General features: G+C 46.3%; 1 protein-coding gene across 4 annotated transcripts in view; it reads right to left on the bottom strand.

Annotated features, from left to right (window-relative positions):
* The window catches only part of LOC130528251 (inactive N-acetylated-alpha-linked acidic dipeptidase-like protein 2), a 350,820-nt gene that overhangs the window by 75,606 nt on the left and 257,904 nt on the right, over nucleotides 1-17,310 (bottom strand). For all 4 annotated transcript variants that reach the window (XM_057037405.1, XM_057037407.1, XM_057037404.1 and 1 more), the window contains 2 exons: nucleotides 11,114-11,233; nucleotides 10,484-10,616 (listed from right to left, as the gene is read on the bottom strand). In XM_057037405.1, the coding sequence (XP_056893385.1) occupies nucleotides 10,484-10,616; nucleotides 11,114-11,233 (253 nt within the window). The remainder of the gene's footprint in view (nucleotides 1-10,483; nucleotides 10,617-11,113; nucleotides 11,234-17,310) is intronic.

The following is a 17,310-nucleotide window of genomic DNA, read 5'->3' as shown; positions in this document are numbered from 1 at the left end:
GAATGCTAACCGCTAGCAGTTCAATGTCTTTGCTGCAGTACTGCTCCTTCACCCTGATGTGCCCTAGGTTACACCATCTATCGTTCATAAACATCACAATGCCCCCTCCTTTCCTCTTACCGCTCTCATTAGCTTTCCTGTCCGCTCTCATGAGTTAAAAACCGTCCAGGGTTACGTGTGAATCCGGTGAGAGTCCATTCAGCCAGGTCTCTGTGAAGCACATGAGGCTACACTCCCGGTACTCCCTCTGTAGCCTGGTTAGTGCCGACAGCTCATCCATCTTATTAGGGAGAGATCTCACCTTCCCCATGATGACCGATGTTATGGATGGTTTATACCGTCTTTTCTTCTCCCGACGCTTCGTCCCTGCTCTGCATCCCCTTCTCCTTCTCCTTAATTCCGTGGGGATCACCGGTATTTTCGCGGGGAGTACCCTCGTGTTGTTCAGTGCTAACAGCTGTTCCCAGGTGTAAACAATGGAGCCATGGTTGAAGGGGTCAGCCGATGTAGATTTAAATAGTCCCATAAGGACGAAAAGACAAAAAGATAGTCTCGCAAGTTGTACACCCGAAGGTGCACACTTCCGACTGAGACAGGTACAAAAGGAACGCATGAAAAAAGTATAAAAACAGGAAACAGGAAAAACTCCCCTTTAACAGGAAGAAACCTTGAGCAGGATCAGGCTCATGTAGGGGGACCCTCCTGCTGATGGCCGGCTGGGTAGAGAGAGAGGAGAGGGGGGAGGACAGGCAGAGGAGAGGAGAGGATGGGCACAGAGCACAGAAACACATACAAAAGTACACTATTTATACAAGCCGCCAGCCGAGTGGGTCAGCGGGGCCGGAGGTCATCATGCAACTAGTCTGCTTGATGAGGAGGAGGAAAGGAGAGGAGAGGAAACCATGACCCAGTGGGGGGGTGACAGAGGCCTGTCAGGTGATCATGTTTCCGGACCCCGGCAGCCTTGGCCTATAACAGCACAGCTAAGATGTTAACCTAATGATTAGACGACCCCTAAGTATGATAATTTGTCTGTCTATGATAGTAACTGGAACTACAGAATTAGTAACAATAAGCTTTTTCAAAGAGGTAGGTTTTAAGTCTGATCTTAAAAGCAGCGATGGAGTCAGCCTCCCGTACCTGGACAGGGAGCTGGTTCCATAGCAGGGGGGCCTGGTAGCTAAATGCTCGGCCCCCCATTCTACTCCTAGAGACTCTGGGAACCACAAGTAGACCAGCATTCTGAGAGCGGAGCGGTCTGTTGGGGTGGTAAGGTGTCACTAGCTCCTCCAGGTAGGATGGAGCTAGGCCTCTGAGGACCTTGTAGGTCAAAAGAAGGGTTTTAAAACTTATTCTAAATTTAACGGGCAGCCAATGAAGAGATGCCAGTACAGGAATAATGTGATCTCTTTTGTCAATACCTGTCAGAACTCTGGCTGCAGCATTTAGGATCAGCTGGAGGCTTCTTAAAGAGTTGTTTGGACACCCTAATAATAAAGAATTACAATAGACCAGCCTGGAAGTAACAAATGCATGGACTAAGTTTTCAGCATCATGCTGCGTCAGTAGATTCCTGATCCTTGTGATGTTCCTCAGGTGAAAAAAGGCACTTCTAGAGACTAATTTAATGTGTGAGTTGAAGAAGAGATTTTGCTCAAAAGTTACTCCAAGATTCCTCACAGAGAGACTAGATGTTAATGAGATACCATCTAGAGTGATCATGTGATCTAATCTATCCCTGAGAGGGTCAGGACCAAACACCATGACCTCAGTTTTTCCTGAGTTAAGGAGGAGGAAATTTGAAGACCTCCAGGTCTTTATGTCTTTAAGACAGGTCTGGAGCTTCACTAACTTCTCTGTCTCCTCTGGTTTCATGGATAAATAAAGCTGAGTGTCATCAGCATAACAATGAAAATTTATCCCATGCTGCCGAATAATGTTCCCTAAGGGAAGCATGTACAAGGTGAAGAGGATTGGTCCAAGTACAGAACCTTGAGGAACTCCATGGCTAACCCTACTGTATGAGGAGGGAACACCATGGACATGAGTAAACTGGTATCTATCAGAAAGATACAATCTAAACCAGTCTAGTGCTGTCCCTTTAATCCCAATCCCAATGTAACAGGATGCTGTGATCAACTGTATCAAAAGCAGCACTGAGGTCCAGCAGAAGCAGCATAGAGACCAGTCCATGATCTGAAGCTATAAGAAGATCATTAGTAACTTTAAGAAGTGCTGTTTCTTTGCTGTGATGAGCTCGGAAGCCTGACTGAAACATCTCAAACAGACTGTTTCTCTGCAGGTGCTCCAGTAACTGAGTCACCACCACCTTCTTAAGAATTTTAGAGATAAAAGGAATGTTGGATATTGGCCTATAGTTTGCTGAGACATCAGGATCCAGTGATGTTTTTTTAAGTAACGGCTTAATCACTGCCACCTTGTAGGACCGGGTACATAACCTGTCACTAAAGAACCATTGATCTGGTCCAGGATAGAACTGCCTATCAATGGTAAAACATCCTTCAACAGGTGTGTTGGGATGGGATCTAAAAGACACATGGTGGTCTTGGATTTCTGAATTAGCGATGACGCCTCAGAAAAATATATAGGGCTGAAGGAGTTTAAGGGCTCGTTGGAGGAACCTGTATCCAAGGTAGTTTTCTCTGTCAACTGGACTGGGTTTCTTCTCTTGAAGACGTTTCGCCTTCTATCCAGAAGGCTTCTTCAGTTCTGAAATCGCTTGGGAGAGAGCTTGAAAATATATAGCCCCTGTGGACCATTTGCATGCTAATGATCCGGGTGGTCACCTGAGAGTCGTTAGCAGGGTCGTTGGTCGGGTCGTTCACCTAGTTTCTGTTGAGTGTCTCCCCTTTGTCTGCTGGGTCACATGGTGATGAGTCACTGGGTCTCCTGGAATGGTGTGAATGTTTGTTTTGCTGTTGGAAGGAGTGGAGGACTGCATTGTATGTGGGTGATAGGAAGTGCCTCAGGCCACCACCTCTGTTCAAGGATGGTTTCTCCAATTTAACATGGATAGCTTCCTTAACCCCCCTTTCAAACCAGCGGTCTTCTCTGGCCAGTATCCTTACTTGGCTGTCCTCGAAGGAGTGCCCACTCTCCTTTAAGTGTAAGTGGACTGCTGAATCCTGACCCGAAGAGGTGGCACGTCTGTGTTGTGCCATTCTTCTGTGGAGAGGTTGTTTGGTTTCCCCAATGTACAGTTCCTTGCATTCCTCCTGGCACTGTACAGCATAGACAACATTACTTTGTTTGGGTCTTGGTGTCTTGTCCTTTGGGTGTACTAACCTCTGTCTGAGAGTGTTGCTGGGTTTGAAATGAACCGGTATGTCGTGTTTCTGGAGGATCCTCCTAAACTTCTCCGAGACTCCAGACAGGTAGGGGATGGAAACGCTGCGACGTTTGTTTCTCTCCTCCTCTCCTTTGCTGAGGTCTCGCTTTCTTGAGGTCCTGGTGAAGGCCCAGTCTGGGTAGCCACATGTTTTGAGAGCTGTCTTAATGTGGTCCTGTTCCTTCTTTCTGCCTTGGGATGTGGTGGGTATTTCTCTGGCCCGGTGTTGGAGGGTTCTGATCACTCCCAACTTGTGTTCCAGTGGATGGTGAGAGTCAAACTGGAGGTACTGGTCAGTATGTGTAGGTTTTCTGTAGACTTCGATGGTGAGATTTCTGTCCTCAGTGATCTTGACCGCGCAGTCCAGAAAGGCCAGACTGTTTCCTTTTACATCTTCCCGGGTGAATTTTACATGTTCGTCTGTTTTGTTGAGGTGATCGGAGAAAGCTTCCAATTCTTGTGTTTGGATTTTGACCCAGGTGTCATCAACATACCTGAACCAGTGGCTTGGCGCAGTTCCTGTGAAGGATGTCAGGGCCTGGGATTCCACCTTCTCCATGTATAGGTTGGCAACTATAGGGGATACTGGTGAGCCCATGGCACAGCCATGTTTCTGCCTGTAGAAGCCTTCTCTGTACTGGAAATAAGTGGTGTTCAAACACAGGTCCAGCATGGTGCAGATTTGGGCCGGTGTTAAGGTGGTTCTTTCTGTAAGGTTCTTGTCCAATAGAAGGTGCTTGTGGATGGTGTCTATGGCGCTGGCGGTGGGGATGCACGTGAAGAGTGACGTGACATCATAAGATACCATAGTCTCTTCTGGAAGTAGTGTGAGTCCAACGACTTTTTGAGCAAAGTCTTGGGAGTTTTTGATGTGGTGTGGGGTCTTGCCAACCATGGGAGACAAGATGGAGGCCAAGTATTTGGAAATGTTGTAGGTTACAGAATTGATACTGCTTACTATGGGTCTGAGAGGGGTCCCTGGTTTGTGGATCTTGGGCAATCCATAAATGCAAGGGATGGTTTCTCCTGGATATAGACGGTAGTATTGTGGTCTGTCAATGGCTTTATCCTTTTCCAGCTTCTGTAGTAAGTCTACCACCTTCTTCTTGTATGAGCTGGTGGGGTCCCGCTTGAGTTTCTCATATGTGGCGGTATCTGTCAGGAGACTGAGTATCTTGGTGTCATAGTCAGTGGTATTAAGTACGACCGTGCACCTACCTTTGTCAGCTGGTAAGATGGTGATGTTCTTGTCCTTGGCTAAGGATGCAATGGCCCTTCTTTCCTCATTCGTGATATTGGAGGTGGGAGGTTTTGCACTCGCAAGAGCGGCTGTTACCTTGAGTCTGATCTGTTCTGCTTCTGCTTCCGGGAGTTTGTTGTTTCTGATGGCAGTCTCAGTGGCTGTGATGAGTTCGACAGTCGGTACCTCTTCAGGGGTGACTGAAAAATTCAAACCTTTGGACAGCACTTCCTCCTCGGTTTGTGTGAGCTCCCTGTCTGATAGGTTTTTTACCCATTTCTCCCGTTGTGAGTCAGACAGGGATGTGTCATGGTTGGAGAAAGGGTTGGTTCCGCTGGGGTTGTGTTTTGCCAGTAGGGTGGTGAATTTTCGGATCTGACGTTCCTTGGTCCTGGTGTGTTGGTTGTACTGAGTCCTGGAAACGAGTTTGGCTATTTCTTCCATTACTTCAGAAGGGAGCAGTAGGTGTAGTTCCTCCCTTCTTTCGTCTAACTTAGCTTCCAGGGTGTTTATGGTAAAGTGGATTTGTCTGATCCTTTCATTGAGTAAGCGTTTTTCCGTCATGTGAAGAATTACCTGGGCTCTGTGTCCTTTTACTGTTGATCTGATGCGTAGACAGGTGGGAGTCATCTTCTGCTGTCGACATCTGAACCATCCCTTGCATTTATGGATTGCCCAAGATCCACAAACCAGGGACCCCTCTCAGACCCATAGTAAGCAGTATCAATTCTGTAACCTACAACATTTCCAAATACTTGGCCTCCATCTTGTCTCCCATGGTTGGCAAGACCCCACACCACATCAAAAACTCCCAAGACTTTGCTCAAAAAGTCGTTGGACTCACACTACTTCCAGAAGAGACTATGGTATCTTATGATGTCACGTCACTCTTCACGTGCATCCCCACCGCCAGCGCCATAGACACCATCCACAAGCACCTTCTATTGGACAAGAACCTTACAGAAAGAACCACCTTAACACCGGCCCAAATCTGCACCATGCTGGACCTGTGTTTGAACACCACTTATTTCCAGTACAGAGAAGGCTTCTACAGGCAGAAACATGGCTGTGCCATGGGCTCACCAGTATCCCCTATAGTTGCCAACCTATACATGGAGAAGGTGGAATCCCAGGCCCTGACATCCTTCACAGGAACTGCGCCAAGCCACTGGTTCAGGTATGTTGATGACACCTGGGTCAAAATCCAAACACAAGAATTGGAAGCTTTCTCCGATCACCTCAACAAAACAGACGAACATGTAAAATTCACCCGGGAAGATGTAAAAGGAAACAGTCTGGCCTTTCTGGACTGCGCGGTCAAGATCACTGAGGACAGAAATCTCACCATCGAAGTCTACAGAAAACCTACACATACTGACCAGTACCTCCAGTTTGACTCTCACCATCCACTGGAACACAAGTTGGGAGTGATCAGAACCCTCCAACACCGGGCCAGAGAAATACCCACCACATCCCAAGGCAGAAAGAAGGAACAGGACCACATTAAGACAGCTCTCAAAACATGTGGCTACCCAGACTGGGCCTTCACCAGGACCTCAAGAAAGCGAGACCTCAGCAAAGGAGAGGAGGAGAGAAACAAACGTCGCAGCGTTTCCATCCCCTACCTGTCTGGAGTCTCGGAGAAGTTTAGGAGGATCCTCCAGAAACACGACATACCGGTTCATTTCAAACCCAGCAACACTCTCAGACAGAGGTTAGTACACCCAAAGGACAAGACACCAAGACCCAAACAAAGTAATGTTGTCTATGCTGTACAGTGCCAGGAGGAATGCAAGGAACTGTACATTGGGGAAACCAAACAACCTCTCCACAGAAGAATGGCACAACACAGACGTGCCACCTCTTCGGGTCAGGATTCAGCAGTCCACTTACACTTAAAGGAGAGTGGGCACTCCTTCGAGGACAGCCAAGTAAGGATACTGGCCAGAGAAGACCGCTGGTTTGAAAGGGGGTTAAGGAAGCTATCCATGTTAAATTGGAGAAACCATCCTTGAACAGAGGTGGTGGCCTGAGGCACTTCCTATCACCCACATACAATGCAGTCCTCCACTCCTTCCAACAGCAAAACAAACATTCACACCATTCCAGGAGACCCAGTGACTCATCACCATGTGACCCAGCAGACAAAGGGGAGACACCTCAACAGAAACTAGGTGAACGACCCGACCAACCCTGCCTAACGACTCTCAGGTGACCACCCGGATCATTAGCATGCAAATGGTCCACAGGGGCTATATATTTTCAAGCTCTCTCCCAAGCGATTTCAGAACTGAAGAAGCCTTCTGGATAGAAGGCGAAACGTCTTCAAGAGAAGAAACCCAGTCCAGTTGACAGAGAAAACTACCTTGGATACAATGACCTGGATGACTGAGAATTTACACAGACATCGAGGAACCTGTATGTTCCCACAGTCAGCACATCTGGTGATGGTCCAGTTGTTGGGATGGCCTGGTTAGCTTTTTCTCTGATAGCTATAACTTTATCAGTGAAGAAGCTCATGAAGTCTTCACCACTAAGGGAAGAAGGGATACGTGGATCTAAAACACTGTGACTCTTGGTTAATTTGGCTGAAAAGAAACCTGGGGTTGTTCTTTTTTTCCTCAATTAAAGAAGAAAAATAAGCTGTTCTAGCCTTGCGGAGGGCCTTTTTGTAAACTAATAGACAGTCTTTCCAGGCTACATGATAGCTGTCTATTTTACAAGAATGCCACTTCTTTTCCAGTCTTCGCACTTTCTGCTTGAGGGTCCTGATATGTGAATTATACCAGGGGGCACACCTCCTCTGATTTACTATTTTCTTTTTCAGGGGGGCAACAGGATCAAACGTCATTCTCAGTGAGGTTGCTGCACCTTCAGCAATAGAGTCAACCTCAGCAGGATTATAATGATTGATCCCTGGGGAAACACACGGTGGTCCTGGGATCAGCACAAGGATCGCTTCCTTAAACTTAGCTGCAGCATTATCTGAAAGACATCTGCTATAGTAAGAATTTATTCTGAGGATAGAAGAATCCTTAATCATAAATGTAAAAGTGATCAATGAATGATCTGACAGGAGTGGGTTCTGAGGGAACACTGACACATGTTCTACCTCAACATCGGAAGTCAGAGATAGATCATGGGTGTGGTTGAAGCTATGAGTTGGTTGATTTATTGGTTGAAGGAAACCAACTGAGTCAAGTAATGAAATGAAGCCATTTTTAAAGCTGTCATTTACAACATCTACATGGATATTAAAGTCTCCAATGATAATGACTTTTTCCGTTCTAAGGACCAAGTCAGATAAGAAATCAGATAACTCAGACAGGAACTCTGAATGTGCCCCAGCAGGGGGCCGATATACAACTACAAACAGAAGTGGCTTTTCTGCCTTCCAGTTCAGATGGGTGATGCCAAGAGTCAGGCTTTCAAATGAACTGGAGCCATATTTTGGTCTAGGATGAATTAATAACTTGGAGTGATAGATTGCTGCCACTCCCCTCCTCGACCAGTAACACGAGGAATATGATAATTAAAATGGGTAGGAGGAGTAGATTCGTTTAAACTAACATCCTCATCCTCCTGAAGTCAGGTCTCAGTAAGACAAAATAAATCAATGTGATGATCTGCTATCAGGTCGTGCACTAACAGGGATTTACACAAAAGAGATCTAATATTTAACAGTCCACACGTAATTGTGATATTAGTTTCTCCAAGTTGTGCTTTAGTATTAATTTTAATAAGATTATGGTGATTGACCGCTCCCCTGCTCTGTGCTTGGTGAACTTTTAACCGAGGAAAAGAGACTACCTCTATAGTGTTAAATATATTATTGTTGGTGGATGAGGGTTCTATGGAAGCAGCAGAGAGGGGTGTAAGACTACAACTCTGCATCCTGGTCCGGACCCTGGTTTGTCAGATCACTTTGGGTCTAATAAAATTAGCCAAGTTACTAGAAATGAGAGAGGCACCATCCCGTGTGGGATGGACACCGTCTCTCCTAATCAGACCAGGTTTTCCCCAAAAAGTGCTCCAATTGTCTATACTAGTTTTTGCTTTTGTGTAACCCAGGAGAAAGAACATCAATTACCCAGCATTTAATTTGGTTAATTGGACAAAATTGCCAGCCACACAAAATTGATTGATATTCACTGAATTTGTGGAAAAAAAACCCACAATGAACATGATGTAAAATCACCACAGTTCCTGTAAACTGACATCCATCATCTTTCGCACCGAAGACATTGTTGAACAGCTGCATGCGGCACTCTTGGGCACAATGAGCAAATGAGACATAGGAAGTTTGCGTGCATTTAAGCTTGAGAAAGCGCACCAGAGGATGAAGCTTTCTCTCACAAACTTGCTTGATTGGTGGAATTTAGGTCCCTTTTCTCTACAGTGTAGCATAGCAGGCAGAGAAAGGGAAGCAATAGGGGTTCAGCAGGAGAAACAATAGCTGGAGTCATGCAGGCAGTCACAGGATGGCAGGCAAACGTGCACAGCTGGGGGATGGTGGAGGGGCGGAGAGAGGTGCAGCAGCAGCAACATTTTTTTTTAACAGACCTCTGCCCTGCTCAACATAAAAGAGAATAAGAGAAAACAACAGAAAGCAGGGCATTTCTGTAACATTATGTTTAGTGCAATTAGAAAATTGCAACCAGAAGCTGCACCACAAGTCAACGGTCCATGTTAGATGTGGGCTCCAGAATAAAGCACACCTGCAAATGATTCAACATTTAGATTAAGCATATACCTCTCCCATTTTATGGTTACTTTTAACTATTCAAGATATTTCTAAGATTACAAATTTTATTGTAAATATCTTAAAAAACAACATTGTCTTGAATTTCAAATTCCTCGCCGTAGGACAATTTCCCATCAGCCGTCCTTATAAACCATTACATTTGGGTTGCATGTCAGCTCCTGAATCTGAATCCTGAATCTGAATCCTGAATCTGAATCCTGAATCTGAATCCTGAATCTGAATCCTGAATCATCATCGTCATCATCATCACTATCATCACCATCATTATCATCATCGCCATCATCATCATCAGCATCACCATCATCATCATTTTCTTAATTATCACATCTTCATCACCATCATAACCATCATCATCATCATTGCCATCATCATTTCACCATCATCATCATCATCATCATTACACCACCATCATCATCATCATCATCACCACCATCACCATCATCACTATCACCACCATCATTACCTTTTTGCTTCCTTGAGCCATCTGAAAATGAATAAAATCCACCAAGATGATGAACAGCTCCGTTCACAGACTGTGAGGCTCGTGAATGGGCTGCACCCACCTACCAGCACATATCCTCCCCTCAATAGGTTCTCATCCCATCACCTCACGCTTTATGTAATTCACCACAGTCACTCAAGCAATCCCACCAGGGCAGAGGTAACTCAGTCTGTAGGGAAACTGGGCTGAGTGGGAGGGTTCAAGGTTAAAAGACAGGTGAAAGGATACCTTTAGCGCACCGCTGATATACCCTTGAGCAAGGTATCAAACCCACAAATGCTCACATATGGCCCTGCGATGAGCTGAAATCTCATCCTATCCTTCAGCACCCCCCTGTGACCCCAAAATGGATAAAGAAGTCAAGAAACCTAGTTTAATTTATAATTGTAACTGCTATTCCAGTTGCGGGTGAAAAACTGTATTTTTGTTTCAGCTTTGTGAGAAATGACAAAACGAGTGTAAAAAGATGTTATGCTCAGATGTTATTCCTGTAGTAGTTCTACTTCATGTAATTTAGCCACCAAAGAGATAATGTTGAACAGCGGCGCCTCAGTAAAAAGTCCCAACAACAATGCAATATGATTGCATTTGTTTTTCTAAAACTGAATTGGACACATCAAGTCTTACTCAGAGCAGGGTTCCCTCCAGGGTTGAGAGTCACTCTGAAGGCTTGATGCCAGGTGTGGCGCTCCAGGGGAACATCACATGGGTCAATGTAGAGCAGAACACCACCAAAACCGAGTTCAGAGAGTATGGATAACTGGAAACAGAGACATGCAAGCAAGATTTGTACAGTTAGGGAGGTTTGGTCTCCTCTATGGTCCCTGTACAGGAAAATGTGTCCTCTCCATTTTGGTTATTACATTGGCCTTTGGTGTTTTTACACGCAGCTATGATGCTATGTAGGCAGCTACAGATATTTCTGAAATGTGTGACCTTTACTTTGTAGAGCTTTGTCCTTTTCAGTAAATGACTTTACCCCGTTACCTTAGGGAGAATTGGGATGTCCCTTTAATATACTTTAAATTAAGTACGGTGTGTGTTGGGTTCTAAAGTATCTCACATCAATTCCATTTAATTTCTGCCTGACGAAAGTCTCATCCTTGGCTTCAACAGCACACCTGCATTGGCCTGTTTGTTGGCCTCCTCCCTCCTTTTATCAACCCTTGTGTGTTTCTGCTGTGCTTCCTTCTTTTCAAACCCTCCTGAGGTCCGACTAAACCAATGATTGTGTCGTGAGCAGAGCAACAACCTTACCGTGTACAGCAGAGGTGCTTGGCCAAGTTTCAGCATGGCGATGTGGTTGGTCAGGTTCAGTGTGTCTCGGATGTTCCTCAAGTTCTCCATGCTGCCATACTGCACATCCACCACCTCCCCCTGCCGAGAGGAGCAGGCACAGAAGCTCAGCAGCTGCCACAAACAGACAGCAACATCTGGTGGAGTGATGCAACTCATCAACCAGCTCTCATAACAGATTTGTGTTCACATGCTCATCGGTTTTAATAGAATAAAGAAATAGAAGCAACACTGGTAACGTGCTCACTGGAACATGTGGCCTAAATAGCTTAGATACTTATGTACATCATGAGTCTTCTTCAGTCAGAAACTTCTATTTTTCAAAGTCTGTTTTTATCTCTCACTTTGCCCTCACCCATTAACACTCCTACGCTGCATCACCTACATTTTCCAAGGAGCCAGGGTGGGTGTAGCATGATGCAGCAGCCCAAAGAAAAAGAGAAGGAACCTCAGTATGAGAAGGTGCGGAAGACAGAGAGAGATGGGGAGGGAGAGAGAGAGAGAGATGGAGAGGGGTAAGGGACAGGGGGGGTAAGGGAGGGAAATAGATGGAGAGGGAGAGAGAGCATCTTCTACATCAGCAAAGCAGAGATTTATGACTCCTGCCTGCATTTGCATCATAAAAGTCTTCCATTTAACTGCACAACACAGAGGAGAATGAGCTGCAGCAAATTGAAATACAGAGGCCTCTCTGAGCACTGAGCTGCTGCTGCTGCTGCTTCAGTTTCTTTCATCTCTGTGTTTTTCTAACCCTTCCTACAGTAATTAACAGTGGACATGGCTGTAGTCTGGATGCAGCTGTGATGAGAACAAACATCAGTTATCAGAGAGCAGACCTCTTCTGTCAGCAACAGAAAAATTCACTCTGGCAGCTTGGAAGTGAATTGAATACTTTAATGTGCATTAGCAGCTTTTTATTTGGTGAGTGTTGTTTTAATCAAAGTGAAAAAGAGAAGGGATTAAAATCATGTTGTGGAAGTAGTTTAGGATTAGCAAGAAAACGAAATGCTGTTGCCGGAGCACAGTTGTTTTTTTTGTTGAAAATAAATGGGGAGAAATGCACATTTAAGCAAAAATATCAAAAACGCTTTTATACCAACTTTAATGGAAATATAATATTCATAAAAGTTAAATTAATGATTCATTATCAGGGAACTGTCACGGACCAGACGAGAACCCGAATGCGACACCAGAGTTTGGCTGAACACAGCTTTATTGTCAGAAACAGACAACAGACAGGATTCACCGGGGAGTGAGCAGAATAGAATAGTCGGGGACAGGCAAGGTCGAGATCGGGCAGAAGGCAGACAGAATTTACCGGGGAGCAGGCAAAACAGAACGGTCAGGAACAGGCAAGGTCAGAACCGGGAAGGCAGGCAAACAGGAATACGCTGGAAAGTGATCTGAACACGAATAACGATCTGGCAGGGAGCAGGTATACCTCCGGGGACTAAAATGGGCTAATTAGTGTCCTGATGCACAACAAGTGCGCGGGGCGAAGCGACTCACGGGCACGATTGCCCGCAGCTGTGACAGAGCCCCCCCTCAAGGGACGTCCCCAAGGAAAGTCCAGGGTCGCCGTCCTGGGAAGGGCAGGTTGGGGGGGGGGGTCAGAACTCCTGTGACCCTGACAACTCCAACCCATGGTCCTCGTTCTCCGCCCCCTCTGGTTCGGGCCTCTGAGGTCTGGCACGACCTACTCTTCTGGGTCGTGAAGGCTGATCCGGGTGTCTGGAGTGAAAGTCACGAATTAGATTTTTGCCCAGGATGTGTCATGCCGGTACCCAGGCCCTCTTCTCTAGTCCATAATCCTCCCAATCAACCAGGTATTGGAGACCCCTGCCGCGGGGTCGGGAGCGCAAGAGCCGACTGACCGTGTATGCTGGGCCCCCATCCACTAGCTGCGGGGGAGGTGGGGCCGGGCGATCTGGGATCAGGGAACTCTCGTGGACAGGCTTGATCCTAGAAACGTGGAAGGTGGGGTGCACGCGCATTGACCGGGGAAGCTGGAGTCTGACTGCCGCCGGGCTTATGACTCTGACGATGGGGAATGGTCCCACGAACTGCGGGGCCATCTTCCTGGAATCACCCCGAAGTGCCAGGTCCTGTGTGGATAGCCACACGTGTTCTCCCACTCTGTATCTGGGGGCCAGGGTCTGGTGCCGGTTGGCCGCCGCCTCGTACCGGGCGCCCACCCTCAGAAGATTGGCCCGAGCCTGGGCCCACGTCCGCCTGCAGCGGCGGGCATAAGCTACTGCAGAGGGACATGATGCTTCATCTGATTGTGCCGGGAACAGAGGGGGTTGGTATCTGTAGACACACTGGAACGGTGACATTCCCGTCGCCGAGCTGATCAAAGAGTTGTGGGCGTACTCGTCCCAGCCCAGAAAGGTTGACCATGTGGCCGGGTCCTGTGTCGCCATGCACCGGAGGGCTGTCTCCAGTCCCTGATTCCTCCTTTCTGTCTGGCCGATGATCTGTGGGTGGAATCCTGAGGACAGACTGGCGGTAGGTAGCTCCAGATGCCTGCAGAACTCTTTCCAAAAGATAGAGGCGTACTGAGGACCCCTATCTGAAACTACACTCTCCAGTAGGCCGTGAAGCCGGAAAACGTGCTGGATCACTAGTTGGGCAGTCTCCTTTGCCAACGGCACCTTGGGCAGTGGCACGAAGTCAGCCATCTTGCTAAACCTGTCAATGATCGTCAGAATGCCTGTGTTCCCCGTAGACTGGGGCAGTCCGGTGATGAAGTCCAGGGCAATGTCAACAATGTTTTAAGTGCTTAAGTGTTCATTTATATGCCACCATTAGAATCACATTAACACGAGAGAGATGTTACTCATTAAATAAAATGTAATGATTAGATGTATGTAATAATAATGTAATAATTAGAGACGGACGCAAAGAACATATCATGCTCACAAAATTATTCGTACTTGTTAGTTTTGGGGGACTGAAAGAGCAAAGTAGTGCTAGACTAGATGATAGAGGAACAAGTAAACACTTTATTGTGATGAGAGGTGCACAAGTGTCCGAGTGCAGTTAGATGCAGTGCTGGCCTTTAAAACACACGCTGTTCATCAATAAGGCAATGAGTTTCAGAGAGAGCAGGATGTGGTCGGTAAGTATGGCTTCTCATATGTGGCCGATGTTGGAATCCCGCCAGTAGGATTTCCACCTGCGTGTTGACTCAGACTATTCTGATTGTGTGGAAATGTCTCAAAAGCAACAATTCTACAAAACCGAGGCCTCAACAACAACATTTAATGGAGAAGGTAGCAATAAAAGTGGGCTGCTGGGTCTCAATGGCATTGGCAGGGACCAGCATTGGGGGAACCTATATCTGCCTGCCTGCCTGCCACGCTCATGTGTGAAAAACGTCATGCTTAGGAACCCAGTTTGATCGGGGATTGATTGATTGATTGAACTAATCTACACATATGACAGCTTTTTTATTCAGATTCAGATTTGCTTTATTTGTCTCACATGGGGGAATTTACAGTGCAACAGCAGCAGCAAAAGCACGCAGTGAAAAAATAAAAAGTAAAATAAAATTTGAGGTAATAGAAAATATACAGAAAAGGATGTATACAGTATATACAATAATCCAAGATAAATGGATAATTGGACCTTGTATGTCTGCACATGGTACAGAGGATGTAAACAATATACATATAAATATACATATCAATACAATATACATATCAGAATATATAATATTCAGACTGTGCCAACAGGCATTATTTTTGTTGTGCAGTCTGACACCAGCCGGCAGGAAAGATCTGCGATACCTCTCCTTCACACAGCGAGGGTGGAGCAGCCGCTCACTGAAGGAGCTACCCAGTACTGTCAGGGTGTCCTGTAGGGGTGGGACATGTTGTTCAACATTGATGACAGCTTAGCCATCATCCTCCAGTTTCCCACCACCTCACTGAGTCCAGGGGACATCCCAGGACAGAGCTGGCCCTCCTTACCAGTCTGTCCATCCGCCTCCTGTCCCTGTCCGTGATGATGCTGGACCAGAAGCAGAGAAACCCCGTACAGTCCTGGTGGGTACGGTGTTCTCCACACAAAAATTAATATAGTCAGTGATGCAGTGGGTGAGATTGTCGATGTCCTCCCCATGGGCGTCGCTGAATACATCCCACAGGGTTGTGTTGAAACAGTCTTTCAGAGCCTCCTCGGCTTCTTCGGACCATTTCTTCACTGTGCAGGTGACAGCAGGCTGCCTCTGCAAAAGAGGATTATACACCAGCTGGAGGTATACGATGTTGTGGTCGGCACGGCCCACGGCAGGAAGAGGGGGAGAGTGTTATGCCTCCTTGATGTTGGCATAGAACAGGTCCAGTGTTTTATTGTCCCTGGTATGGCAAGTGACTTGCTGGGTGAATTTGGGCAGAGAAGATGATGGAGAGGCATGATTGAAGTCTCCAGAGATGAGGTGGAGGGCATCAGGGTGCTGTGTCTGCAGCCTGCTCACTGCTGAGAGCATGACATCACAGGCTGCATCGGCATTAGCAGAGGGGGGGATGTACATAACCACAGCAAGGGCATGTGTGAACTCCCTTGGCAGGTAGTGAGGCCTCATGCTAATGGCCAACAGTTCAATGTCCTTGCTGCAGTGCTGCTCCTTAACAGTGATGTGCCCAGAGTTACACCATCTATCGTTCACAAACACTGCCAGCCCTCCTTCCTTCCTCTTACCACTCTCCTTGCTTCTGTACACCCGCAGAAGAGTAAATCCGTCAAGTTGTGTGGCCGTGCCCGGAGTTAGCGCGGTTAGCCAGGTCTCAGAGAACAGCAGCGGGCTGCACTCCCAGTACTCCCACTGATGCCGGGTCAGCACTGCCAGCTCGTCCATCTTGTTGGGGAGAGATCTGATGTTCCCCATGAAGATGGAGGGCAGGACTCAAAAGCTCAAAGGTGAGCAGGAGCTGCTGTTACAGGATGCCACACACGCGGCACCATCTTGTACAGTAGATCATGACAGAACAGTGACCAGATTATGAGATCTTTGATCTGCTCAGGATCTGTGGAGATGAATTTTGTGATTTGGATAACATTTTTTTGACAAGTTTTTTGGAAGTTACTTATTCGCTTATTAATCACTGCAATAAATTTGACAAAGTTGTCAAACAAGCCTTCCATTGCTCTTCATCAACATTCTCCATTGTGGAAAAAAAAACTGTGTGCTTAATCTTGCACCACAATCAAGGCAGGACCACCCATAATAGCTGCCATGGAGGCAGAAAGGACCCGTCTCCGCCTGTAGCTTCTATGACCAATTTCCAGACTAGCCACAAATTCCATCCAGTGTTGCTTAATTAACACTTGGACATGGTTCAATTTGTGCTAAGGTTGTAACCGTTGCAAAAGGGAGAAAAAAATATGAACCAAAAATGCTGACCTTTAACAAGTGGTTGTCCATGTTGTCCATTGCATAATATAATAGTAGCCAAATTTAGACTAGACAAAAGTCTTAAGGTTTATTTCCACTAGTCCTCCACAGGGGTGGATGTACAGATGTAATTACAAACAGGTGCATAGCATTGATAAGTAATGTGTTCACAAAGTAATCATTTATTAATTATCTGTTATAATAACTACCATTTTAAGTTTCTGTATTGTTCGAGATCACTACGATATATTTGCTGGCTAATTCAAGTTGAGCCAACTCCCCTTGGAATAAAAAAAAAAAAAGTCCATTCCGTGTTTGGATACCATGTATTAAATGCAACCCCATCAAGTAGTGTCCCGCTATTTTGATTTCTCCCCTGTTTAATTAAAACACAGTGTGCCACCAGCCCTGTGACAGTAAGAACGGCATGTTACTGCCATGTATTTCCACCTAAATGAGGTAAAGAATCAGAGAAAGAGCCACAGTGTGCTACCAGGCCTGGGAAACTTAAAACAGTATATCACACTGATACTAACAATGGTGAAATAGCTACTGTGCTAGCCTTAGAAACTATTTTGACACCTTATTTATCACTGCCTGCCCTTCTGCTCTCGTGCTGAGGTGGAAAATTCCGCTCACTCTGCCACGGCCCTCCTCCACACCCATCTGATCAGCCTTCATCAGTTTCACCTATTGCTCCCGCCTAGGCCTATTTAAGCCACTGCTGGGCATTCATGCCTTGCCAGATTGTTCTTGCTCC

Source organism: Takifugu flavidus, chromosome 7, assembly GCF_003711565.1.
Source record: "Takifugu flavidus isolate HTHZ2018 chromosome 7, ASM371156v2, whole genome shotgun sequence".
Taxonomy (NCBI): Eukaryota; Metazoa; Chordata; class Actinopteri; order Tetraodontiformes; family Tetraodontidae; genus Takifugu; species Takifugu flavidus.
This window is presented reverse-complemented; position numbering and strand designations above follow the sequence as displayed.